This window comes from Sinocyclocheilus grahami, unplaced genomic scaffold, assembly GCF_001515645.1.
Source record: "Sinocyclocheilus grahami isolate Dianchi unplaced genomic scaffold, SAMN03320097.WGS_v1.1 scaffold199.1, whole genome shotgun sequence".
Classification (NCBI taxonomy): domain Eukaryota; kingdom Metazoa; phylum Chordata; class Actinopteri; order Cypriniformes; family Cyprinidae; genus Sinocyclocheilus; species Sinocyclocheilus grahami.
This window is the reverse complement of record NW_015505378.1, coordinates 273,988-300,874: the sequence shown is the minus strand read 5'-3', so window position 1 is coordinate 300,874 and position 26,887 is coordinate 273,988. Positions and strand designations below refer to the sequence as shown.

The 26,887-nt window shown below is 37.8% G+C and overlaps 2 protein-coding genes across 3 annotated transcripts; both read left to right on the top strand.

Annotated features, from left to right (window-relative positions):
* Positions 1-9,849, top strand: LOC107595235 (ras association domain-containing protein 8-like). The gene is made up of 4 exons (XM_016285579.1): positions 1-200; positions 2,597-3,561; positions 6,620-6,764; positions 9,120-9,849. Exons 1-4 carry the CDS (start codon positions 98-100, stop codon positions 9,239-9,241), a joined length of 1,335 nt encoding a protein of 444 aa, XP_016141065.1. The 5' UTR covers positions 1-97; the 3' UTR covers positions 9,242-9,849.
* Positions 9,850-13,938: 4,089 nt separating this feature from the next.
* LOC107595270 (synaptotagmin-1-like) lies at positions 13,939-25,617 on the top strand. 2 transcript variants are annotated; one of them, XM_016285621.1, is made up of 9 exons: positions 13,939-14,099; positions 18,319-18,448; positions 18,662-18,831; positions 20,112-20,207; positions 20,877-21,044; positions 21,229-21,396; positions 21,906-22,023; positions 24,020-24,153; positions 24,446-25,617. In XM_016285621.1, exons 2-9 carry the CDS (start codon positions 18,349-18,351, stop codon positions 24,683-24,685), a joined length of 1,194 nt encoding a protein of 397 aa, XP_016141107.1. In that variant the 5' UTR covers positions 13,939-14,099; positions 18,319-18,348; the 3' UTR covers positions 24,686-25,617. The 2 variants fall into 2 exon arrangements, with proteins under 2 accessions (XP_016141107.1, XP_016141106.1); XM_016285620.1 differs by having other exon boundaries at positions 13,939-14,100; positions 18,322-18,448.
* Positions 25,618-26,887: the final 1,270 nt, after the last annotated feature.

Genomic DNA, 26,887 nt, shown 5'->3' with positions numbered 1-26,887 from the left:
GCCGTGAGGGGGTGACGGCTGTAGCACTGGACCCCTAGAGCAGGATGGTATGATGTAACAGGCCAGCAGCCCCAGACCCTCCAGAGTTTGACCCGGGATGGAGCTGAAAGTGTGGGTCGATGGAGTTCAGCGTGTGGTCTGTGGGGTCACAGAGGCCACCACCTGCCAGGAAGTGGTCATCGCTCTTGCTCAAGCAATTGGTAGGGAGTCTCAATATGAAGTAGCTCTTTTAATGTAGTCCTTCATATTTAAAAAAAAAAAAAAAAAAAAAAAGTATTAAAAAGTGTTGGAGAAGCTACAAAAATATTCACAGTAGTTCACCAAAGAATGAAAACTCATCATTTACTCACCCTCATGTCGTTCCAAACTTGTATGACTTAACAAATTAGACATTATCAAACTTGAACACTACATTAAACATAAATATTAAAACAGATTTATCCTAATTGATATTCATGAATGGGAACCATGGTTATAAGTAGCAGTATTATCTAAATATTTGGGACTGTTTACACCTTGTCAATTCATGCGTTTTCTCTGAACGGATGGCTATCCGATCGTGAAAAGACCTTGTGAAAATCCCCTCCGAAACACTTTAGAGACTTCGATTTAATGTAAATCCAATCTCTCAAACCACTTCAGGAGGTGGTCTGAGATGCATTCCAGATGAAACTGGACAAGTGTAAATGCATCTGGTTGCTGAAACCACATATGTAAATTTTACTACTCCCAAAAAAGAGAGCGTGTGAGAGCTTGTTATAGGCTATATATCATGTTATAGTCAGATATGACAGCGCTAATGCAACATGCATTGCTGCAGATGAGTAGCTGAGCATCTCTTCAGCAAGCCGACATGCAAACTGCCGCAAATGAAACTGAAAGTAAGTCGTAGATGCTCAACACACAATCATCCTCATTAAAAGACCAAATTATTTTACGAGTGCTGATGCCGCTGTCTTTCCTATTTACACCTAGATGTCTAGATGCCGCTGTCTTTGATCTTGAAATTAGCTAATGATGAGTAAAATGCAGCGCATATCTGTTGCTTTCATTGACGTGAACTCAGTTAAATTTGCACATAGCGCGGGAACACTTAAAACACATCACAGAGACTTTTGGGAATACTATTTAGGCCCTTTCCACTTCATATAGACTTGTGGTCTTGTGGATTTACAATGGCTGCCACATGCTCATCCTCGTGCAGTACACAAGACCAAAGGGTGTCCCATTTGTCATTTTAGGTTTGGCCCACAAGCGCCCCTTTGCAATCACTAAACCACTATGCACCTTTGATGCACACTTCTGCTGAGCAGACCTCTACCCAAGAGTCAAAGAGGCATTAGGTCAATAAAGTGTGAATTCAGAGGAAGAACACAATTAGAGTGTCATTTGGGACAGGCATTTAGTGATGGCTCAAATTAATAGCTAGTTCAATGAAATGAATCATCTGAACGAACTGATTCACCAAAATGAACCAGGCTCCCCAACACACAAGGAGTAACACAATATGACACAAAAACACTCATAAACAATTCTGTCATGCTACTGCTATCTGTTGAAAAAAGTAGCTCTTTACTGGAAAAGAGCTTATACTACTACCGAAAAAAATTTTTTTTGTATTTTTGGTTGGTTACTCCCCAGCAGTGGCATGGAAGACTTAAATCATGGAAGGTATAGTTGCTTCCTAAAACCATCTGGCATCTGGGTTGATTGAGTAATCATCATCCATTTCATAATTGAAAAGAAGATTAAGTATCAGAGAGTTTGTATTGGCTTTCCAACAGCTTGATACTAGTTTAACAGCTTGTCTAAAGACATTAGGCATATTTTAAGGAGTTTCAAGGAGAGGCTCAATGAAGCTGATTTCAGTTAATTACATTGTTTTTGAAACCTGTTTTGGTTGACGCCACCGTTTGATTCTATTTTCAGCTGCACTCAGACTGGTATAATCTAAAGGCACCCTCTTGTATTAGTGAGAAACGAGCTGGCGCAACCAAAGTGCCCACTGACATGGGAAATCTGACTCATTCTACTGAAAGAAAAAACTCTTAAAAACACCTCAATCTTCTTTCACAGTTTTGGGAGTAATCTCTATGTTATTACAGGGGGAAGAAGGTATAAAAAAATCATTGCTCACTGTTTCAAATGTGTATCTTCAGATGAAATGCACTAACCATATGAAGACGAACTATTTGGTCATTTTGCCCTTAAGCAATTTATATGGTAGTGGAGAAGGACAGGAAATGATGGGCGGAAAAGGGTGGAACAGGATTGGGAAAAACATCCTTAAAATATTTGTGTATTCACATAACAATGATAAGTCATAACATGACAGATTTAAACAAGAATTACAAGAGTTTTTTCCCCCATTAAAGTTACTACTTTTGGAAAGTATGTTTAAATGATGTACACTAATGTGAGATTGTAAATCAGACAATGTATTTATAAAGAGCGGTTGCTTTAGCATGATGCTGAGCATGAAGTTAATTGTGCTACATAATAGTAAATAAAAATTACCAAGAGCACATTTAATATTTATGGCTCCAGTCTTATTGGTAGTCTTATTCAGCACTGTAATTCTTATTCTTTTTCATAGGTCGCACAGGACGCTATACACTGATTGAAAAATGGAGGGACACTGAGAGACATCTTGTTCCTCACGAGAGTCCGGTGGCCTCTCTGAACACTTGGGGGCAGTATGCCGGTGACGTGCAGTTTATCCTTCACCGCACAGGTCCATCTGTCAATGAATACCCCTCAACCGAAGGTCTGAATTCTCGAGGCCCAGAGCGTGGCTTACATCGGCAGAGCCTTCCTTTGATGGCCAAGCTCCGAGCTCCGGGTGACCGGTCCTTCAGTCGGCACGAACCACGCCGCAAATCTCTGACCTTAACCGGTGTGCCCCGCAGTTTGAGGGACATCCTTAGTGGAGGCAGGCTCAGTGACAGCAGTGCCAGACAACGAGAGGTTTTATTAAAAAGTGCCCACAATTCACGGTCATTGTCCCCTCGGTTATCAGGCCAAAGAGTGGAGGATCTTACCCAACTGCTGAGACTGCAGAGGGAGACTCTTTCGGTTCTAGACAGCAGGATGGAGGCATACGAGACAGAGCTTCGAATGTTGACTGAGAAAAGAGTTGGACTAGAGGACGATGAGCTGTATGGGAAGATGATGGAGGAAGTTTCAAGGTTGGAAAAGCAGGTGCGAAGGAACAAGGTAGAGATTGAGGAAGAAGAATTCTGGGCAACCGAGCTCGAGATTGAGCGGGAGAGCGAGAGGCAGCTGCAGGAGCGCCTCCAGGAGTTGAGCAGTCGGCTGCGCGGCTGTGAGGTGGATCTGGGACAGCGGCTGATGTCTCTGCAGGGCGTAGAGGCAGGCATAGAGGCTCAAAAGCAGCATAAGGAGATCAGAGAGAGCCAGCAGGCCAGTCAGGGAGAAGTGAAGGCTAGACTTCAGAGAGTGAAAGCAGAACTCAAGGCTCAGGCTCAACACACGGCCCAGCTTGAAAACAGCTCAAGAGCAGTGGAGCGCTCACTGGCTGAGTCATGCAAGAGACGGCAGGTACGTTAAGGTTCACAAACAAAAACTTGAGTAATCAATATGAAATTTTTAAATCGAAGACTGCAATGGTAATCAGTGGTGTTGTGCCACTGATTCTTACTAAAAAAATTCCTTTTCACCAGTATACAGAGAGTATAGAAGAGAATCAACCCCTTTAAAATATATTATTAATATTGTATTTACTCTTAGAACGACTTAGAACATCCAAGTGAAGGATATAACACCAACATATTGACAAAAAGACAAAAACCAGAATCACCGAGTTGGAAAAAGGATCACCCCCTCCTAAAAATGACTTGTAAACTCAATCAGTTGTAGCTAATCACACAAAGCCACTTGACTTTCAGATGTGATCAGCTGTGGTCATTTTGATCAGCTCAGCATGAAAAGAGCTTTCCTGGAGGATTTCAGTCCTTGGTAGCGCAACTGAAGCAAACAATCAACTATGGGTGGCAAGGCACTGTCAAATAATCTCCGGGATAAAGTTGTGGACAGACACAAGTCAGGAGATGGATACATAAAATCTCAAAAGCTTTGTCAATGTCTAGAAGCACAGTGGAGTCTATTATTAAGAAGTTGAAGGTATTTGGTACAACACAGACCATCCCTGGATCAGGACTTCGCTCCAAACTGGATGAAAGAGCCAGAAGGAAACTGGTCAGAGAGGCGACCAAGAGGCCTACAGCAACTCTGAAGCAGCTGCAGGAATTTATGACAAAGAGTGGTCATTGTGTGGGTGTGACAACAATATCACAAATTTTCCACAAATCTGGCTTGTATGGTAGGGTTGCAAGAAAAAAGCCACTCCTCAAGAAAGGCCACATGCAGTCACAACTGAGCTTTGCCAAAACACACCTTGAGGATTCTGAGGCAGATGAGATTAAAATTGAAGTATTTGGCCAACAATATGTTTGACCAATACAGCTCACCCTCCAAATAATACCATTCCTACAGTGAAGGTGTTGATATACTGTTATAGAACAATGGATCGGGCAAAACACAGTCAAATTATTGAGGAAAATCTGCTGCCCTCTGCCAGAAAGTTGTCAGTGGGAAAAAGGTTTACCTTCCAATGACCCAAAGCACACAGCAAAACTGAGCACACAGCGGTTAAAGGAGAAAAAGGTAAAAGTCCTTGCATGGCCTAGTCAGAGCTCAGAGAGACTTAGGGTGACCATACGGGCCATTTTTACGGGACGCACCCTTGCCAGGATTTCTATATTACCTAAAATATTCAGGTTTTGGCTGTTTGCACTGTGCAGATCCATTGTTGTATGACATTATTTCACGAGAGCTATAGAGAGCAGAGCAGACGGCTCCTTATGCTTTCAAATCGCTCTCGCAGTTCTTTGGTATCATACAATGATTGGTACGCTTCAAGTCGAACGAACGAACAAACACGTGCGCGTATTTGCATCGCCTTGATCGTTCTCACCTTCTCACGTGCGATGCCACGATTTGTCAATTATGTACAATACCTGCATGTTATTGGTCAAACTACTTTGGATGTTTTAGGTAATATAAAAATCCTGGCCAGGGCGTGTCCCATATAAATGGCACATATGGCCACCCTACTTAAACCCCATTGAAAATCTGTGGAATGACTTGAAGACTGCAGTCCACAAACACTCACCATCAGATTTAACTGAACTTGAGCAGTTCTGCAAAGAAGAGTGGGCAAATATTGCAAAGTCTAGATGTGTAAAGTTAGCAGAGATAAACCCCAACAGAATAAAGGCTGTAATTAAAGCAAAAGGTGGTTGAACAAAATACTGACACAAGGGGGTGATCCTTTTTCCAACTCAGTGATTCTGTTTTTTTTTCTGACATGTTGGTGTTATATCTTCTACTTGGACGTTATAAGTTGCACTGAGTAAATACAGCTGGATAAAACAAAAACTGTGTCCGTCTTCATTTCAGGCTGCAAAGCAACAAAATGTGATTATTTTTAAAGGGGGGCGATTCTTTTCTATACCCACTGTATGTTGTGTTGGCTGCAAAGAAGTCTACAGTACCTAGATAAACCATTAAATTATTTCTGTTCATCTTAGTACCAGTTGTTTGGGTGGTGCAGGATCCCCCAGAAGAACACAATTTTAATTCAGCCATATTTGTTCATGGGCACTAAAGGCTAAAATACACTACAAAAAGTTTGCTCTAATTTGCAGTCTGGATAAGTGGATACTACTGTAGTTGCCGAAAAGTCACTGATTTCACATAAAATCTAAGTGATCCATGGCCCCAGACTCAGATTTTTTAATTTCAGACAATGATTCCATCCAGTTGAAGGATATCAAACACGTTTGGTATTTTAACCGATTTTTGAACGATTATGTTTATCATTTGGTACTGTGTCATCTTTGTAAGTTTTTTAATCTATGATGTCCAGTTTTTCTTCTGTAACCATTTACAAAGTTGGCAAGTGAAGGATACCTAGTTGTTTTAAAATCTGTACTGATATAAAAGTTGTGTAGTGTATTTCTGATTGACATCAAGACATGCTGACAAAGCTGATTGCACCACAAGAACGTTCAATCATTAGTCCTTCATTAGCGATTAGCCTTAGCTGTGATGTCAAAGGCAGCAGGGAGCATTTCCATTTCACGCTTTTAAGAGCCATCCAAAAAATATCTGCATCTGCCAGCAGTGACTAACTGGACCAGGCTAACCAGCCAAACCTTGACTTGTTGGTTTCCCCCACAAGGCATCTTAAGTAGTTAAACCGGAACGTTGATGCAGGTTGACTAGCCTCAATAAATGTGAACATCATGGCTGGCTAAGGTACACAAACTAGACTAGTACCAAACTGGAATTAACTAGCAATGAAAATCATGCTGGCTTTTTAGCAGGGTTGTGTCGAAAACATTTTTCAATTCTTGTGATTGCTGTAAATGCAAAAATGGCACATGTGTTTGGAATCATGAGCTAATTTTGTGGAAGTACATTGGAGCATTGTTACTGTTTATAGCCAGTTGTTACTGCATTGCTGCAGGCTGAATGCCAGTTGCAATACTACACAAACATTTCATTAGCACCTTCTCCGCCCTCTTTCCACCAGGCGAGTCATTACGAACTGGAACAGCTTACCAAAGAGTTGAGGCAGGTAAACCTACAACATTTCATTCAACAAACGGGTACCAAAGTCACGGTTCTGCCCGTGGAGCCCAGTGATGAGGACTCCAGCAACACAACAGATAATAAAGGTATTGTTTTTTTTTTTACCGACAATATATCTAAAGTCCCATGGTTATGCTCCACACGGTATGGATACTGTTAGGACTCAAAATCAATGAAGACAAGACCTCAACCATAATGAGTAACAAGTCCATTTTACAAGGTTCATTAATGGCCAGACCACATCTGGTTTTAATTTAGTGCAGTGCCAAGTAACTTCACTTACACATCTAGCAAAAAACTGCAGGTCCATGTAGGACAGAGTCTTTTACTGTAAAACATATAAAGCTGAGGGTAATCCAGAAGCACTGCAGAGTTTTTGTGTGCTCCTGCTTCGTCAGTGCCATGAAAGATTATAGTTGCAACAACTGACTCAGCGGTCTCGCCACTCATGCACTCTGTCGAGTACAGAAATCTGTTATTTCTTTCTGACTTGATTGACGTCAAGCCTGGATGAAAAATAACATTGCAGTTGCAAGCCTTCTGTTTGTAGATGTCACTGAGTTCAAAGTGTTTCCTATTGTTATTATTACTAATCCAAAGTGCCACCTTGTGGTTAGAGTTGGTGTTGTACGTGTTATTCCTGCAATCATTGCCAAACCATTTAATATCCAATGGCATGGCTAATTGGTTAATTAAACGGCTAATTTGAATATTAGCATACAGCATACTGAATGCAGCCTGAAGCTGATAAAATAATGAGTCAAAATCACAGATTATATTATTTCTGATAATATATACTTGTCCTTCTTGACCTGAGTGCGGCCTTTGATACTATCTCGCACAAGATACTCCTGGACAGGTTCGTTTCTGTAGGGATTACTGGCACCCCACTGTCCTGGTTTAGATCCTATCTTACCGGTCGCAATCAGCATGTTCAAATAAAAATTTTTAAATCAAGACCATCTACAGTTACTACTGGTGTCCCTTAAAGTTCTGTTTTGGGCCCATTCTTGTTCATCATCTATTTACTTCCTCTTGGCTATATTCTCAGGAAATATGGTATCCATTTTCACTGCTATGCCGATGACACCCAGCTCTACCTGTCTTCTAAACCCTCTAGCTCTTTTCCTCCACCTTCCTTGACTAAATTAAAGACTGGCTTTCAGCCAACTTTCTAAAACTCAACAGTGATAAAACTGAGGTCTTACTTATTGGTAAAAAATCTACTTTGACTAAATTTAATTGTTTTACAGTGGATATTGATAATAATGCAATTTGTCCTTCTCAGCAGGTTAGGAGTTTGGGTGTCATTCAGGATAGCACACTTTCTTTTGAAGCTCATGTCAATAATATTATGCGTACTGCGTATATTTTACTTCGTCCCTCTCTCACAACGAATAATACTGCAATTCTTATTCATGCACTGGTTACCTCACGTATCGACTATTGTAATGCTCTCTTTACTGGTCTTCCTTCTAAACTTTTTTATAAACTCCAATTGGTTCAGGACTCCGCAGCTCGTGTTCTTTCTAGGACTTCATCAATAGAGCACATTTCTCCAGTTCTCCAACGTTTACACTGGCTCCCAGTAAAGTATCGCATTGATTTAAAAATTTTGCTTCTCACATTTAAGGCACTTCACAACCTTGCTCCACCGTATCTTACTGACCTTCTCCACATCTATACTCCTCCTTGCACTCTCAGATCTTCACACTCGATCTCTCTTGTGTCGCCGCGTATAGGTTTAAGCACCATGGGAGCAAGAACTTTTAGTTTTGCGGATCCTCGCCTATGGAACTCTCTTCCCCCCAATATACGGAACAGTGACAGCCTTCATACTTTTAAATCTCGTCTTAAGACTTATTTTTACCCAGGCTTTCTTATGACTTGCTCTTATTAATTGCTTTTATTATTTCTCTTGTAAGCCTTTATTGTATTTATGATGTATGCAGTTGTGCTGTTGAATTTTGTAATGCTGACAGGACTTGTTTATTTATTGTTACTGTTTTTACTAGTTTGCTTGCTGTAAGGTGACCTTGGGTGTTTAGAAAGGCACTATTAAATAAAATGAATTATTATTATTATTATTATTTCTAGCTCATTCATCACACTAAAAATAAGTCACATTGCGTTGTGGGATACAGCCATGTGCTCTGTTGTATTTGCATATTCTGTATATTCAGAAAATTGCCATTATGTGCATTGTATCCATACTATACACCACAGAAATAGTAGTATGGTGGTGTGATATTCCAAACAAGCAACTGTTATTGGAATAAAACACAGATCTATGGAAATATTTAGTCAAGATTGCACTAATTGTGTTTGTATTCTTGAGTTCTTCTTAGCACATATAGTTAAAATGATCTTTACGATCCCTGTAAGCACAATGAGATATTAGACAAAGTTCTTTAATTTAATTGTTTTCTTTCATTTCCCAGACTTTGCTGCATTAACTGGCTCATTGAAACGACCAGGTTTATCTCATCCAGTGGTTGGCAGCATCCGTGGACTCCATAGTCCGATCTCCTCAAGTTTGAATCCTGAGGGCATCTATGTTTGAGGACCATAAATCACTTCAGTAGATGCTAATCAGATTTTTAAAATCCTCTCCATATATGTTTTAGACGGAATTAATTTTTATTTGCTGCTACTTCAAGCTAAACTGATTTGCTCAGCATTAAGGAGAACTTCAGTGGGATCATGAACACCTCTCAAGCTGTTTTTTAATTCCCTATCATAATACTTGCTCTTGATCACAAAGAGCTGCATACCATTTCAAATACAAACAATAAGTATGCTGATTTTCATATGTATAGTATCATTGTAGTGTCTACTGTTAGAAAGTGGTACCTGTAACCTTGTCACATACAAAAAAACTAGTAGATGAAGGATGAATCACTCTGGAAGCATAAATATATTTTTGTATTCTTATTTTAGTCTAAAAACATTTGTATGAATGTGCAACTTTCAATCTGACCTGTGATATTTAGTTGTTGTTTTTTTATACTCTGGTTGGTTTATCCATTTGTATAAGTGTTTTACTATGTTGAGCCAAAGACAATCACCTTTTACAGTTGCAATATGTTACTGCATGACTGCAAAATATTATACTCCTTGTAGGGCTGCACGATTATGACAAAAATCATAATTGTCGATTCCCATAAAATTGTAATTGCGGTTATTAATTACGATTATCACAATTTACATTTAATGGTGTTTATACCATTGTTTGAAGCAACTGCATGCCATAAATTTATATGAAAATAAACAAGCTGAAAATACTCTAACTGAAAAACTTTTATTGCTTTTCTATAGTATTAAGCCTCAAATATTAACTATACATTGACTTTTTTAAATATATAAAAGAAGGAAAAAATATGCATGGTATTATAGTGTGATACTAAAACTAAAATTAAAACAATGGAACAACCCTTAAGATAACCTGTAGAAAGAAAAAAACATCTTAAGCACGCAGAATATAAGTATGCTGATTTTCATATGTATAGTATCATTGTAGTGTCTACTGTTAGAAAGTGGTACCTGTAACCTTGTCACATACAAAAAAACTAGTAGATGAAGGATGAATCACTCTGGAAGCATAAATATATTTTTGTATTCTTATTTTAGTCTAAAAACATTTGTATGAATGTGCAACTTTCAATCTGACCTGTGATATTTAGTTGTTGTTTTTTTATACTCTGGTTGGTTTATCCATTTGTATAAGTGTTTTACTATGTTGAGCCAAAGACAATCACCTTTTACAGTTGCAATATGTTACTGCATGACTGCAAAATATTATACTCCTTGTAGGGCTGCACGATTATGACAAAAATCATAATTGTCGATTCCCATAAAATTGTAATTGCGGTTATTAATTACGATTATCACAATTTACATTTAATGGTGTTTATACCATTGTTTGAAGCAACTGCATGCCATAAATTTATATGAAAATAAACAAGCTGAAAATACTCTAACTGAAAAACTTTTATTGCTTTTCTATAGTATTAAGCCTCAAATATTAACTATACATTGACTTTTTTAAATATATAAAAGAAGGAAAAAATATGCATGGTATTATAGTGTGATACTAAAACAAAAATTAAAACAATGGAACAACCCTTAAGATAACCTGTAGAAAGAAAAAACATCTTAAGCACGCAGAATAATATTAGTGGTTTATTGCTTTTCTATAGTATTAAGCCTCAAATATTAACTATACATTGACTTTTTTAAATATATAAAAGAAGGAAAAAATATGCATGGTATTATAGTGTGATACTAAAACTAAAATTAAAACAATGGAACAACCCTTAAGATAACCTGTAGAAAGAAAAAAACATCTTAAGCACGCAGAATAATATTAGTGAACTTTGAACGATTACGTAATTGTGGCATTCGTAATTGTAATCGCAATTAGGAATTTTATTAATTGTGCAGTCCTAACTCCTTGCTTTAATTTAGCTAATGTCATTAATGTTGAACTATGCATAAATTTAATTGATACTGACAAATACAAAAGTATTATTGCTTGAAAATGTACTTTTACTCTTAAAGCAATAGTTCACCCAACAATTAAATTGGGAGATATTTAAAAAAAAATGTCTTGTTGTTTTGAGATAATTTTTTATTTTGGGTGAACTATACCTTTGATGTTATTATATATTTGTTTTATATCATTTGTTTGTTTCAATATATGAAATCACAGCTATTTAACTGAAAGTAGTGCCTTACTGAAATTCAACCCAATCCATGTTAGTATCAACTTTAATGATGGTGCAAGCACGTTGACTCTATGAATTAAATTTCAGTATTTTCAGTGTATATATAAAATATATTATGTTTTGTGCTCAGACTTTGCTCATATTGCGTCTTGTACATATGGCTGCATTTAATTTCAGTACATTTGGGGGGTATTTAAACTTGTTTTTAATTAATTCCTACAGTCAGCATGTACTATAATTTTTGTAAACATAGAAAAGATTCATATAAACCCCTAGAGAGTCTATATGTAGTACTGTGAATCACTATTAAACCCAAATCACCCCATATGAATGCTTCTTATTTTACAACATAACCCTTGTGAATAATACATACAAAGTCAAGTGTAACAGCAAATGAACAGAATTGGCACCTGATTAAAATGAAAGGTAAGCCACACTTGGGTGTCCAGTTTAGTGCTACTAACTCTCAGGAATGGGCGGACAAGTCCCTCATGTTGTGAAGGCCACCATCCCAGAGTATGTGGGGTTTAACTACAGCCAGTATGAGGCTGCAGGGAGCTCCAGCCAGACAAAATGCCTCATCCACATCCAGACCCCATTCCCGAAGAGTTTTCAGGGCAGACACACAGACGTTTGTAGAGCCCCATGCTGTTAAAACACAAATGCAGAGAGAGCTGTTCTCTTGCCCAAACTTCCTCCTCATCTGACCGATCAGAACGGCAAACTCCTTCATGCAGATCTGTTAACATAAGACTAGGTTAATTTGAAAAATTAAGCTTAAAGGGGTCATATGATGCTTCTAAAAAGAACATTATTTTTTGTATTTTAGTGTAATGAAATGTGTTTATGCGGTTTAAGGTTAAAAAACATATTATTTTCCACATACTGTACATTATTGTTTCTCCTCTATTCCCCACCTTTCTGAAATGCATTGATTTTTACAAAGCTCATCGGTCTGAAAAGCAAGGTGTACACTGATTGACCAGCTATCCAGTGCGTTGTGATTGGCCGAATACCTCAAGCGTGTCACGGAAATGTTACGCCCCTTACCATACTGTGATGCCCTGTCCGGCCGGAGCGACGAGACAAAAACATTAAAACACATTACAAACGAGGCATTTGTTGCATCCAGTGGGGACATAAATACTGATTATAATGACTTATACTGTCTTTTTACGATTGCGTTGCGTATCGCACCGCGTAAACATAAAACCATGTCTGGAGAAACGACAAACAACAAGTGCTACTCTACACTGCTCAAAACTCACGTTTGAATCATCAGTGGCAAATTCTTTAAATATAAAAAACGTACTTACAGTCTGTGAGTCAGAACAGCCGGCATTGTAGTCTACTCTCCCAGGATCAGGAAACAGTTCTCCATATAATGTGCTGCACACATCTGAATATTTGTGTTGAAGGGTTCTGGAACAGTGTTGTAAATACAACTTAACCACTGATTTCTAGTCGTGTCCATTTTTGGAAGGCCAAACAAAGTAGTTTCGCTTTCACAACGAAACACAGCGTCAACCACATGTGGCGACCCCGGGCTGGACTCCGCTTCGTCCACGGTGAAAGCCGATCCGGCGATCCACAGCGCAAAGTTGATGTATTTCTTCAGCGACCAGCACGGATCAGCTCCAGGCATGATGAAACGGATATCGTCCTCTTTTGGAAAACCAAACAAAGTAGTTTCGCTTTCACAACGAATCACACAGCGCCTTCACGACATGTCGGCGGCAACAACAAAAAACGGCCTCTGGTCTCCTTCCCTGCGTACCGCCAAAGCCGCAGCGTTAGCATTAGCCATTAGGGAGGGGTGGGGGGGGTGGGTTTTGCTGAGCCAATTAATCTGAAATAGTCAAGGGCCCTTAGAAGTGGCCATTTTTTAGCACTTTGGTTTGGAACGACAGTTAAATGTGGCGGCCATGGTTGTTCTCACACCGTGCCCTTTGGAGGCAGATCTATCCCGTTTGGAACACATGACTGTTATTCCCACAGCATAAATCCAGGAATGGGAGGTAACAAGTAAAAAAACGATTTCACTTTTGGGTGAACTATTTGTTTAATTTAATATGGCGACAAACAGCGAAATAACAATAGTTATTTAATTACTCACCCTTATAGTTGGAATATATCAAATGTTCTACATTATTGAACAAGGATTTAAACAAATAAATGACGTTAGACATTAAAATGATAAATAAATACATTTTCTTCAAGAGGACTTTCCACAGTATCAGGTTGCCATTAATATTTAAACAGTAGTGTGGCAAGACTGGTTTCTGTTTGTATGTTTTCACTGCTCATCACAGCAGAACATACAATATTTCAGGAGCAAGAAGGAAGCTGTTCATGCATTGACTTCTATCAGCACTTAATCAACTGTGATATTTAGCTCTTCCTTAAGAATGTATTTGAATATCTCAAATCTGACTGTTTGACTTTCTACCAGTTGAGTTTCACATGAGGTGTTAACCTAGTCCTGTAAAGGCATATGCACAGGCAGTTTTGTGTATTATTGAGGTGTGGCAGGTGCTGAACATTTCTTTCTATATTGAAAGAACACTTTGAGGAGAGCTGCCTAGTCTTTGTTTCCAACTACTTTTGGATTCCAGCACAAGACAATGACTTAACTGTTTAATACTGCAGAACTGGACAAGACAACAGCTGGAACTGGGAGTGGAGGGTAAAAAAGGCAAGTTGAGTTATTGTGTATTTTAATTCCCTTTCTAGACAGGTTTCAGCTGGATCCAACAAGTTCTAGTTAAGTGTTGAGTGTAGTGCTGTGACTCTGTAAATAAAAAATACATGTTTGGAGTATTTGTTATATTGGATGACATTTAGCAAAATTAACAAGATATAATGTTAATGGGAGCATATCTGATACTGGGCTGGCAAAAAGTGGACATACAGTCAAATCAAAAATTATTCAGACACCAGATATAATTGTTGATATTTGTTTTTATTAGTGGGTACAGGACACTATAGTTCATTTATGTAAGTGAGGTTAGCAAAATAAAGTAAACTGTGACATATTATACCCCAAAATTCTTCATACTTTGGACTATGAATAAAAAATTTGGGACCAAAAATTATTCATTCACTTTGACCTGACCATGTTTTGCTTAAGTGTTATCTGACATTATCAAGATGAATTTGTTCTGACACAATTTAACTTGTTCTTGTCATATTTTATTACCATTTTCTAAATTATAGCGGATAAACTATTATAATGTGTGAAATGTTGAAGGTGTCTTAATACATTTTGGTTTGACTGTATAATATTGTGGGTTTGACTGCTACAGAGTCAGAAGTCCTTTCTGTGTGGAGTTTGCATGTTCTCCCTGTGTATTGCAGTGTATTTCCTGAATAAGCAGTGATTGTGACTGTGTGTGTGTCCTGGTATTCCCTACATTATGGGAACCGAATGTCCCCACAAGTACATTTTGAACTTGTGGGGACATTGTTTTAGTCACCATGAGGAAACAAACTTATACATCATACAATTAAGTTTTTAAAAAAAAATCTAAAATAGGAGAAAGTTTTGTGTGAGGGGTAGGGTTGAGGTAAGGGGACAGAAAATACAGTTTGTACAGTAGAAAACCCATTACTTCTATGGAATCTCCCCATAAAACATGGAAATCAGTGTGTGTGTGTGTGTGTGTGTGTGTACCTGTTTTTCTATTCTGGTGGGGACTTAAACCTGAATACACACAGATTCATGGGGACTCGTGTCACAGTAGGGACCTAATTGAGGTCCCCACGGGTAAACAAGCTAATAAATCACACAGAATTAAGTTTTTTGAAAATCTAAAAATGTAAGGGGTAGGTTTAGGTGTAGGGTTGGTGTAGGGCAATAGAATATACGGTTGGTACAGTAGAAAAACCATTACGCCTATGGAGAGTCCCCACAAGTATAACAAACCAGACGTTGTGTGTGTGTGTGTGTGTGAGAGAGAGAGCTCTGTGATGGACTGGCCATTCTTCCAGGGTGTTTCCATGCCTATGGCCTGAAACACTGAGATAGGCTCCAGCATCCCCGTAAATCTGCACTTCTTTTCCTTTGTCTTTTTGTGATTTTTAATGTTGTACTTTAACTCTACCTCTCTTTCTCTCTTCATCTTTATCCCTCTCTTTCTTTTGTAGAGTGTTTCTCTTTCTTATTCATATTTTCACCAGTCATGAAATTTTTTTTTAAATGACATAAAAAGTGAAGGATTGCCGAATGACTAAAGAAATGTTAGTCACCACCAAACAAAAGTTTAGGCAGCTACACTGTAAAAAAAATGTACCGGTTGCCGGAATTTTACCGTAAAAAATACAGTAGCAATGTTTTAGATTTCACGGTTTTAACTTAAATTTACAGTTTACCGTAATTTCATTAACTGATATAATGTTAATATACCAACCTATTGAAGTACTGAAATCTGTTTTGTACCTTTGTAATAAACTGATAACCACCAAATGCAGATGGTGATGAGAAAGTCACACGATGAACCAAAGCCTATCACAAGCAGCTTTTAAATAATAACATGTAGAGAAGGTGCACAGTGTCATTCACACAAACGCTAAACACCATCATGTTAACACTCATGAAACTGAAACAATGCAGTAAACATTCATTTAACAACATTAGGTGTAACACACAACCCTAATATACAAAACTGATAAGAAAAAATTAAGAAGAAACATGGTTATTTCAACAAAAAAACATCAAATTTGAAATGTAATGCAGGGAAGTGTGGGAATGTCAATTTATGGTTATTCACTGTAAATTATACAGTCTTTTTCACTTCCAAAAATGGTAAACTACTGTAAAATTAATGTCCAATACATGTGATGTCCAATACAGTTTTTCATTGTATACAGTAGGGGAATTTACCGTTAACCATTTAACAGGATTTTACTGTAGCATTTTTACAGTCTTTTACCATTAAATTCACGGTCATTTTTTACAGTGTACTCTTCGAAGGCAAAAAGTTGGATGTTGAAAATACTGAATTGCACGAATTGTAACAGAAGACGGAACTGAGATAGAGAACAGACTCTTGTTTTACTGAATGATTAAAGCCTAAATATTTAGTGGGCAGTGACTTCCTTCCCATGTGGCTCTGCTTGAAAGGTTTAGGAACGTGTTCATACTATTCAGAATATTATTCTTTATGTTCTTTAACTACAACTGAGGAGCCACTATCCCAAAGGATCTAATTTTACAAAAGTAAGTGACACTATAATCCTCTGTTTTTATATTGAAGTTCACTTATTTCATGTAATTGTGTTTTAATGCTCAGTTTGTAGCTATTTTGTGCCGCTTTTGATTATAGTTCCATTAGATTAGTTTTGTTTATATCATTTTCAGGCATAATCGTGTCTTTTGTTATTGTTCTGCACTATTTACACGTTTTTTTTTTTGGTTTTTGTTTTTCTCGAGAAACTGGGACTTGGACTATTTAAGTACTTTACTTGTTTGTCTTGTTTGTGAAAATGTTGAATGTTGGAATGACAGCAAATGTTTTGACTGCATTCTCAAGGCAGCACTGTTCCATTTTTAAGACTGTTTCACTGAAAAAGAATGTTATCTGTACACTTTAAGCACACCCAGTTTTAATGGACTGCAGATGGCTGTCAACACATGTTTAACTTTGGTGGTGACGACATCCTCTTTTTGTCATGCAACCGAGAGTTTAATGTGTTACTAACCGCTTGTTAATTTGTGACGTAAGGTACGCCGTTTTCGGGTCCAAGCCTCCACTCGTTTCAACTGAGAATACCATCTTGATTGCCGTTTATGAGCACTGTTTATTCATATTACACATTTAAGCTCAACTTTTAAAAAGATTACAGTGTACACTACAGTCTCTGTGCTCACAGCATCACAGATATGAATATTTTAACGATTTACAAAAGATGAATCACTGTATGGCCATCTGGGATTTTGGTATGGAGATAAAGGTTATGATTAGAATTTTTTGATAGTATTACACCGCATTGTGTGTGTAAATTAGCACTGTTTTTGTTGTTTTCTTGTGGAACGAGATAGAGTGTTTGGACCTGGAAGTGGTGATGCTTAACAAGCGCATACAGTTAAAACCTTATGGCAAACTTGTAACATCTAAGCCTTTTTTTCAGTTGCAATTGTATTTACTTGTTTTGATTTGTCTCTAAATTTGACTTTATTAAAAGGATAAGTTATGGAACCACAGACTTTTTATATAAAATCAGAATTGCGAGATATGAACTCAGAATTCTGGATTTTTTTCTCACAATTCCAAGTTTGCATTTCACAATTGTGAGTTTAAATCTCATAATTCTGCCTTTTTTTCCTCAGAATTCTAAATTTACATCTTCAAGTCTTGCTATTTTGTTTGCTTGCTTGTTTTTATTTTTATTTTGTTTGTTTTCACCACAGAATAAAAAATAAAAAGGTAATTGCAACTTTTTTATCTCACAATACTGACTTTTTCATCTCAATTCGCTTATATCTTGCAATTCTGAGAAAAAAGAATGAATTTTGAGATTTAAAATCACAATTAAGTTATTAAATTTTTTTTATTCCATAGCAAAAATGACCTTCATTAGGGATAGTTTGCTCAAAAATTAAAACTCATTCACCCATCATTTGTTCATCCTCAGTTTTCCAGTGGAACACAATAGGAGATGTTTAGCAGAATGTGTATAGAATGTATGACTTCACAGTACGGACTCCTAATTATATTTACCAAGGGTTTGAAATGACATACTGACATAATTTCCATTTTTGGGTCAACTATTCCTACAATTTTTAGTAAACTGTTCCCTTCAGTCTGACTAAAGTGTTGCACAACCATTCTAACCAGTAGGGGCCGTCACAAAACAAGGTAACTAACTCAGCCATAACTTGCCAGCCACTAACTATCTTTTGTATGTATATTTCCAGTGACCCACTGGCCCCATCCATTTCACCATGACACCAAGACCAACATTAAAACCAACTAAAACACTTCACACCAACACCACAACAGCTGCTCCAGGCTTCCTGCCCTCTTTCCTGGACAGGATTCCTTGTGAGTATATCATATGAATCCTCATTTCAGCACTTGCTCCACAGGCCCTGATCTAATTCCGCCCCTTGCACACATTTCTTTCTACTCAATTTTCACTTGTTACAACTTTAACTCGCCTTAAGGTCTCACCTCATCCCTCAGATGTGTGTCATGGTGCTATACTGGACCGCTACTGTGATGTGTGATGGAATATTGTTGTTTTTGCCACAACAGTGCCAAGATGGGCCATCTATGCTATATTTGCTGCCGTCATCCTGCTTATTCTTATCTTTGTGATATGCTGCTGTGTAAAATGCTGCTGCAAAGGGAAAAAGAAGAGAAAGAAGAAGCTGGACCAGAAGATCAGTATGAAAGGGATCTCAGGAACTACAACCGCAGCACTGGTGAGAGATGGGTCATCCATGCTTGGGAATGCTGGTTAAATTGTTCTTCTAGTCAGAAAAAAGGATGAAATGAAGAGCAAATGGAAACTTCTCACTTAATCTCACATAGGTCTCCTCTAGAGTTTTAGAAGAGATCTCAACATCAAATCTGATTTTCCAAGAAACAAGTCTTTGAAAGTCCAAGATAGTAACTTACACATTTCTCATCAAATACTAAAATTATTTTAACATTGCTTTTATTGCCCTATAATCTTGCAATATATCAATAATTAACTCATTTGTGCCTGTGTTTTTTCTTCTTCTAAGAAATTTTAAAGGAAAGGTGTGTAATGTCTGCATTAGTGTGACAAAATAAAAATTCCTCAAACACTCCCATCATCTGCTATGGTTGAAAAAAACATCCAAGTCCCGTCTCCAAACTCACACCATTGGCTGCCATTGTTGACATGGTCCTTTAAAGGAATAGTTCATCCAAAAATTTTAATGTGCTGAACATGTACTCATTCAAGAAGTAGATGAGTTTTTCTTCATAGGAATAGATTTCGAGAAATGTAGCATTCCATCACTTGCTCACCAGTGGATCCTCTGCAGTGAATGGGTGCCATCAGAATGAGAGTCCAAACAGCTGATAAAACATCACAATAATCCACAAGTAATCCACACCACTCCAGTCCTTCAATTAACATCTTGTGAAGTGAAAATCGGTGTGTAGTTGCTTCGGGCCAAAATACAAGTCTATCCATATTAATGCTTCCTCCAGTGAAAAAGTCCATTGTCTCTCAAATCAAAATCCACCTACATATTTTGGACGGTTTTGGCTTGTGAATGTGCATATTTCTCTACTGATTTAGACTAAAGAACCTTTTCACTGGACAAAGCAATATTATAGATAGAGGACTCTTATTTTTGCCAGAAGCAACGGTTTGAAGTTAAATATGTGTTAATGATGGATTTTTTTCTTACAAACGCAAAAATTTTGTGGATTGCTTGTGGATTATTGTGATGTTTTTATCAGCTGTAATGACTCTCATTCTGACGGCACCCATTCACTGCAGAGGATCCAGTGGTGAGCAAGTGATGCAATGCACAATTTCTCCAAATCTGTTCTGATGAAAAACAAACTACATCTTGTATAGCCTGAGGGTGAGTAAATTTTCAGCAAATTTTCATTTTTGGGTGAACAGTTCCTTTAAGTTTCCTAAGCTGTGAAAGTCTAACTCTGAACAATAAAATATTCCTCTGGGGGGCGTTCACTAATGGGATACTGGATGTACTGACAGGTCCAGCCTGAGACAGAGGATGCAGAGTATGGATCAGCTGACCAGCAGAGAGGAAAACTGCAGTACTCACTGGAGTTCAACACATCCAGATCAGAGGTCACTATATCTCTTTCGCTGATTTTACAGCAGTGCCCTCAACTGGCAGGAAGTATAAACAAATTATTCCTAACTTCCATCCACCTACTTCATACATCTCTGTTCATTCCAAAATGCCAATATCCTCAATATTATAAAGCAAGTTTGTACTTTTAGAATAATAGCAAAATCACTGAAACTATGAAATTGAATTATAGAAACTAAGTAGTGATCAAAAGTATTAAACAAGTCAGAATTATATTTCATCTTCTTCACCAAAGTCATCATTATTTGTCTAGATTGATTTTCTCTGGCCGTTCAAGACATTCCATCAATTCACTTGAGGTGCATCTTTTTATTTAAAGTCTACATGAACTGGAAATTGTGACCGGCTTTAAAATGGAAATTTGGAATATTGTAATATTGAATGAAGAAAAAAATAAATGTCAGGGCTACGGGAACACCATTCCAGAGTGAAGAGTGAATTTGACTAAAAATGACCTATACACTTTTTTAAAATATTATTGTGGATTCATTTTCATGGATGAATTGTTCAGCACAAGCCTAGTAATGTGCACTAACAAAGTAAATAGGGTCCGTTTTGAATTCATGTGGACTTTAAGAATATACTTTTAGATTAAAACTGTTTTTAAAATCATAATATATGTACTGTACCATATTTCTCATCAGTTGTCTGTAGGGATAAAAGAAGCTGCTGCTTTGAAAGCGATGGACTCGGGAGGGACATCTGACCCTTATGTGAAAGTCTACATCCTTCCCAACAAGTCCAAAACATATGAGACAAAAGTCTTCAGGAAAACCCTAAACCCAGTGTTCAATGAAAATTTCAAATATCAGGTAAACCTTGCAGCATATGAAATCATTCATTATCACAGGGGGAATAGATTAATGTTAGGAAAACAGTCTGTTGTCAGCTCAAACAATGACCTGATGAGGTCAAGATCAAGCTCATTGAAGTGGAGTTGTTAAATGTACAGCCTATTTACAGTAACAAAACATGTGATGTTTTCATCGCTTGTAGATCCCTCAGAAGGAGCTGACTGAGTCGATACTGGTGATGCAAGTCTATGACTTTAACAAATTCTCCAAACACGACATGATCGGTGAGATCAGACTGAATCTGTCCACTGTGGACTGGAATCATGTGATTGAGGAGTGGAGAGATCTGAGCGAAGCTTCCAAACATGAGGTTCAGTTCAGTCAAATACGTTGTCGAGTTCAATGTATTTTTTCATGTAGTTAGTTCACATAAATTATATCTATATGCAGTGCAAAGTGTCATTCTCTAAAAACTGGAAATCAACTGGAAGTCCAAAAAGTTTTTGCCCCTTCTTTTACTATTGCTGCGGTATGGATGATGCTCTACAAAATGGCTTATATTTAAAATTGAGAGAATGAAATCTTTCTATCACTACATGATAAAGCAAATGGATTTTGTTTCCATCACGTCACCATAGAGCATCATGTAAAATTACAGTGAGTCCCCCTGGAGCAACCTTATGTCCCCCACTCAATGGCGACAAATCGAAATCTACCATCTTTGCTTGTCAGCACTCAGTTCTTAACACAATTTACATCATGACCCCTGCAAGTCAAGACTGAAAATCCAGATTCCCTAAACAAGGCTCAGTAGGCAAAAGAGCATTCTCCATGCATAATGTACCGGTTACAGCTTACATACTGTATCCATTTTTGCAGCAAGAGCATCTGGGAGAGATCTGCTTTTCTCTTCGTTATGTCCCGGCTAGTAGTAAACTCACTGTGATCATACTGGAAGCCAAGAACCTGAAGAGGATGGATCAGGGTGGCTCCTCAGGTGACATACTTATTAAAATATCCTACATCCTCTAAAGTGTAGTCTGCAATCACTACTGACAGAAACAAAACTTCTCAAACACTAGAAATAGTAACATTGGCTCACAGGAAAAATGGGCCTCTACCTTCAGTTTTGCAAAACGTACCAATACATTTACAATTCACTGCAGTTTCCAGATAAAATGAATACTAGTGGCAGTAAAATTGCTTTTCTGACAATAGTAAACTTGCTCGGTAGCTCACCTGGTACAGCACTGCATTTGCGATGAAAACCTCGGGTACGAGTCCTGTGAAACATACAAACCCGATTCCAAAAAAGTTGGGACAAGGCCATGTTTACCACTGTGTGGCATCCCCTCTTCTTTTTATAACAGTCTGCAAACGTCTGGGGACTGAGGAGACAAGTTGCTCAAGTTTAGGAATAGGAATGTTGTCCCATTCTTGTCCAATACAGGCTTCTAGTTGCTCAACTGTCTTAGGTCTTCTTTGTCGCATCTTCCTCTTTATGATGCGCCAAATGTTTTCTATGGGTGAAAGATCTGGACTGCAGGCTGGCCATTTCAGTACCCGGATCCTTCTACGCAGCCATGATGTTGTAATTGATGCAGTATTTGGTCTGGCATTGTCATGTTGGAAAATGCAAGGTCTTCCCTGAAAGAGACGACGTCTGAATGGGAGCATATGTTGTTCTAGAACTTGGATATACCTTTCAGCATTGATGGTGCCTTTCCAGATGTGTAAGCTGCCCATGCCACACGCACTCATGCAACCCCATACCATCAGAGATGCAGGCTTCTGAACTGAGCGCTGATAACAACTTGGGTTGTCCTTGTCCTCTTTAGTCCGGATGACATGGCGTCCCAGTTTTCCAAAACGAACTTCAAATTTTGATTCGTCTGACCACAGAACAGTTTTCCACTTTGCCACAGTTCATTTTAAATGAGCCTTGGCCCAGAGAAAACGCCTGCGCTTCTGGATCATGTTTAGATATGGCTTCTTTTTTGACCTATAGAGTTTTTGCCGGCAACGGCGAATGGCACGGTGGATTGTGTTCACCGACAATGTTTTCTGGAAGTATTCCTGAGCCCATGTTGTGATTTCCATTACAGTAGCATTCCTGTGTGTGATGCAGTGCCGTCTAAGGGCCCGAAGATCACGGGCATCCAGTATGGTTTTCCGGCCTTGACCCTTACGCACAGAGATTGTTCCAGATTCTCTGAATCTTTGGATGATATTATGCACTGTAGATGATGATAACTTCAGACTCTTTGCAATCTTTCTCTGAGAAACTCCTTTCTGATATTGCTCCACTATTTTTCGCTGCAGCATTGGGGGAATTGGTGATCCTCTGCCCATCTTGACTTCTGAGAGACACTGTCACTCTGAGAGGCTCTTTTTATACCCAATCATGTTGCCAATTGACCTAATAAGTTGCAAATTGTTCCTCAAGCTGTTCCTTATATGTACATTTAACTTTTCCGGCCTCTTATTGCTACCTGTCCCAACTTTTTTGGAATGTGTAGCTCTCATGAAATCCAAAATGAGCCAATATTTGACATGACATTTCAAAATGTCTCACTTTCAACATTTGATATGTTATCTATATTCTATTGTGAATAAAATATAAGTTTATGAGATTTGTAAATTATTCCATTCCTTTTTTTCCTCACAATTTGTACAGTGTCCCAACTTTTTTGGAATTGGGTTTGTACATGAGTCACGATAAAAGAGTTCACGGACTTGTAGAAGCAAGCTAAAGCGGCAAAACATTGCCAAATACAAGCTCATCTGTTTTAGATGAAACTGAATGTGCTTTTAGCGCCACTTACTGGACATTTCACTTTGAGCGTGTTGTAAAGCATGGAAGAATTTGATTTTGTAGAAATGCCGCTACAGGCAAAAAATGAAAAATGTACTTGTGTTATTCCAATTCCAAAGCATTATTTCAACTATAGAGAGTGTGTTTCGCTTTGAAATGTTCTGTTTTTGTTTTGTAGACCCTTATGTGAAAGTTCAATTGATTCTGGATAAGAAAAAGTGGAAGAAGAAGAAAACATCAGTGAAGAAGCAGACACTGAATCCATACTTCAATGAATCTTTCACTTTTGAAGTGTCATTTGAACAGATTCAGGTGAGAGATGGAAGCCTAGAAACTGGTTGCTTAGATGAATTAAGCGTCCAATGGAGAATAAATAGACAACATTTGCTGTGATCTTATGGAGCCATTGTGATGTTTATCCTCATATAACATTTAACATTTAACATTTCTCTATTAGATTGTTTGATTTTCGTTGGTTTGATTTGTGTCTGTGAGAAAAAAAATAGGGTTGTAATATCAGAATTTCATTCTTACATGATTTCAACCTCGTCAAATAACTTATAATGTGTATAACTGTTTGTTTCGCTCATTATCCCTCATACAGAAAGTCCAGCTGGTCATCTCTGTGTGGGATCATGACAAAATGAGCAGAAATGATGCGATCGGCAAGATATATCTGGGCTGTGATGCTACAGGAAACCAGCTGCGTCACTGGGCGGATATGCTGTCCAACCCACGCAAGCCTGTGGCTCAGTGGCACACGTTACTCTCCTCTGAACAGGTGGACACAACGCTGGCCTTGAAACACACGCTAAAGATCCCATTCACAAACAAAACCTTCTGAAAAACCTCCATTACCATTTCTTTGTAGCAATGTTCACAAGAATTTAAATAAGTTATACTGGAGTGTAATGCCCAGACTATAGACCAATAAGAATATATCTGATTTCTTGCCATTCTTTTTTGTTTATTTATAACAATACATACGCATTTCATTACTCTCTCCTATGTTGTCTTCTTCATCGTTTGTAGCTATTAGCTAGTCCAATATATTTTAGTCAAACATTCATAGAAAAGTCTATTTATAAGAATGATCTTCTTAAGAAAAGCAAATTATTTGTAGTTAAATACTGCTGTATGCCATGTTTTCAAATTAGATATAACAATACATTCATTTTATTTGTTGTATTTAGCATACGTTTATCTATAAGATTGATGTAATGATGCCACATCACCCTAATTTTTTATTAAATTATCTATTACTTCCCCATATATGTATTAGTTAGCCAATATTCACTATTTAGAGAAATTATACTGAATTTTAGTTTTGTTGTTTATATAAGTTAAGAACATGTTTTTAAAACCAGCAAAAACCTTCTCATGTTTTGAAGTTTGGGATAAAATGATGACTGAATTTTTTTGAGATTTAAAAAAAAAAACCAGACACGAGACAGTTGTATCAGGTTTGGTGAGTTCACACACACACACACACACGGGCATGCTGATTTCTCTTGTGACTACAGTAAGCACTAGATAAGGGTGTGAATATCAGGCTGTCAGCACACATGTGGGGCAATTACAGCGTTATAATGAGGTTTCTTCCTTTGAGCAAGTTTAAAGAATGCTAAAGGCTGGAGAATTCATTAGTTGCTTTTGCACAGTCATGTTTTAAACACGGAGGTACATTTTGACATTTAATTCAGAATACATTATTTTATGTCATCAACAAGCACACTGGAAAATTGTTGTGCACTTTTTGTACCTTCTTCAAGGTGTCCTTTGATTTTGTTTTTGTATAAAATCAATTAAATGTTTCATATCTAAGTTATGTTGCTTTTATTCAGCAAGGATGCATTAAATTGATCAAAAAGTGACCATTATGTTTGCAATGTATTCTTAAGCAAATAAATGCAGACTTGATGAGCACAAGAGACTTCTTTTCAAAAACATTACCATCGCTTATGTAAGATTCTTTTATGCATGTATTTTCTTTCACAGCCTGAGCCACTCCAAGTAAAAATGGCTCCATAGAAAAGAACAATATAGAGCACTTACAGCTGATTTGGCAGCGATTTCCATTATCCATTTCCCTTAACCATCACAAAAGCAGGCGCACTGCAGGTTTGTGATCAGCAGAGATAGTAAACACTGTTGACATGACCTTTAGAGTCTCTTTACTACTAGAAATCAGAGTGCAGCTTTCATCTCCGATCAAAGGGAATATTCCTGCTAGCTTACCATGCTGTGCAGGATACATCCACGCTGCATTTACTGGATCAAAAATAGAGTAAAACCAGTAATACTGTGACATATTATTACAATTTAAAATAGCCGCTTTATATTTGAATATATTTTAAAATGCAGTTTATTCCTGTGATGCAAAGCTGAATTCTAATATATCTTGAAATTCAGTTCATTAATTGCTTAGAATTGTTTATGTGTGTGTTTTTGATTGGGGTCTGCAACGACTGACATCGCATGTAGGCCTACTTCGGCTACAATACAGCCATACAAGGTAATCCAGTTATGAATGATTCAGTCCTAAGTACCTTTATGAAACACATCTTCTCATTTGCATGTCTCACGGCTCTAATTGAAATCTTGTTCTTTGTAGTCAGGAGACCACACCTCTGAAACAGGTGGGAATAATAGAGTGTGCGTTTGTATTCGGACTTGAGCAGATGAGAGAACCAGGTCACAAGTAACTCATATCTTGTAAGCAGCTGAATGGTGGAGGAGCACAGACAGACACTTTGTTATGTAAATAAAGCCTTATACCACCCACTGGTGTTAGACCACATTTTATCCAGCGTTTATGAGGGTCTGTTACCAAGCGGTCTCATAATTACAATGTTTGTTGAACTGCCACTGAAAATCCATTTAGGCGACATGTTCGTTGTCAAGGCACTTTGATTGGCTTTGTTGACATTAACCCTCAAATTACAATATGGCTACTAGTTCATTTCTGATCTAAACAATTAAAGGACTGAATTCTGAAAGGACCCTTGCTGTGAAATATTGCTGTTAAATGGAGTTGCCGGTGTAG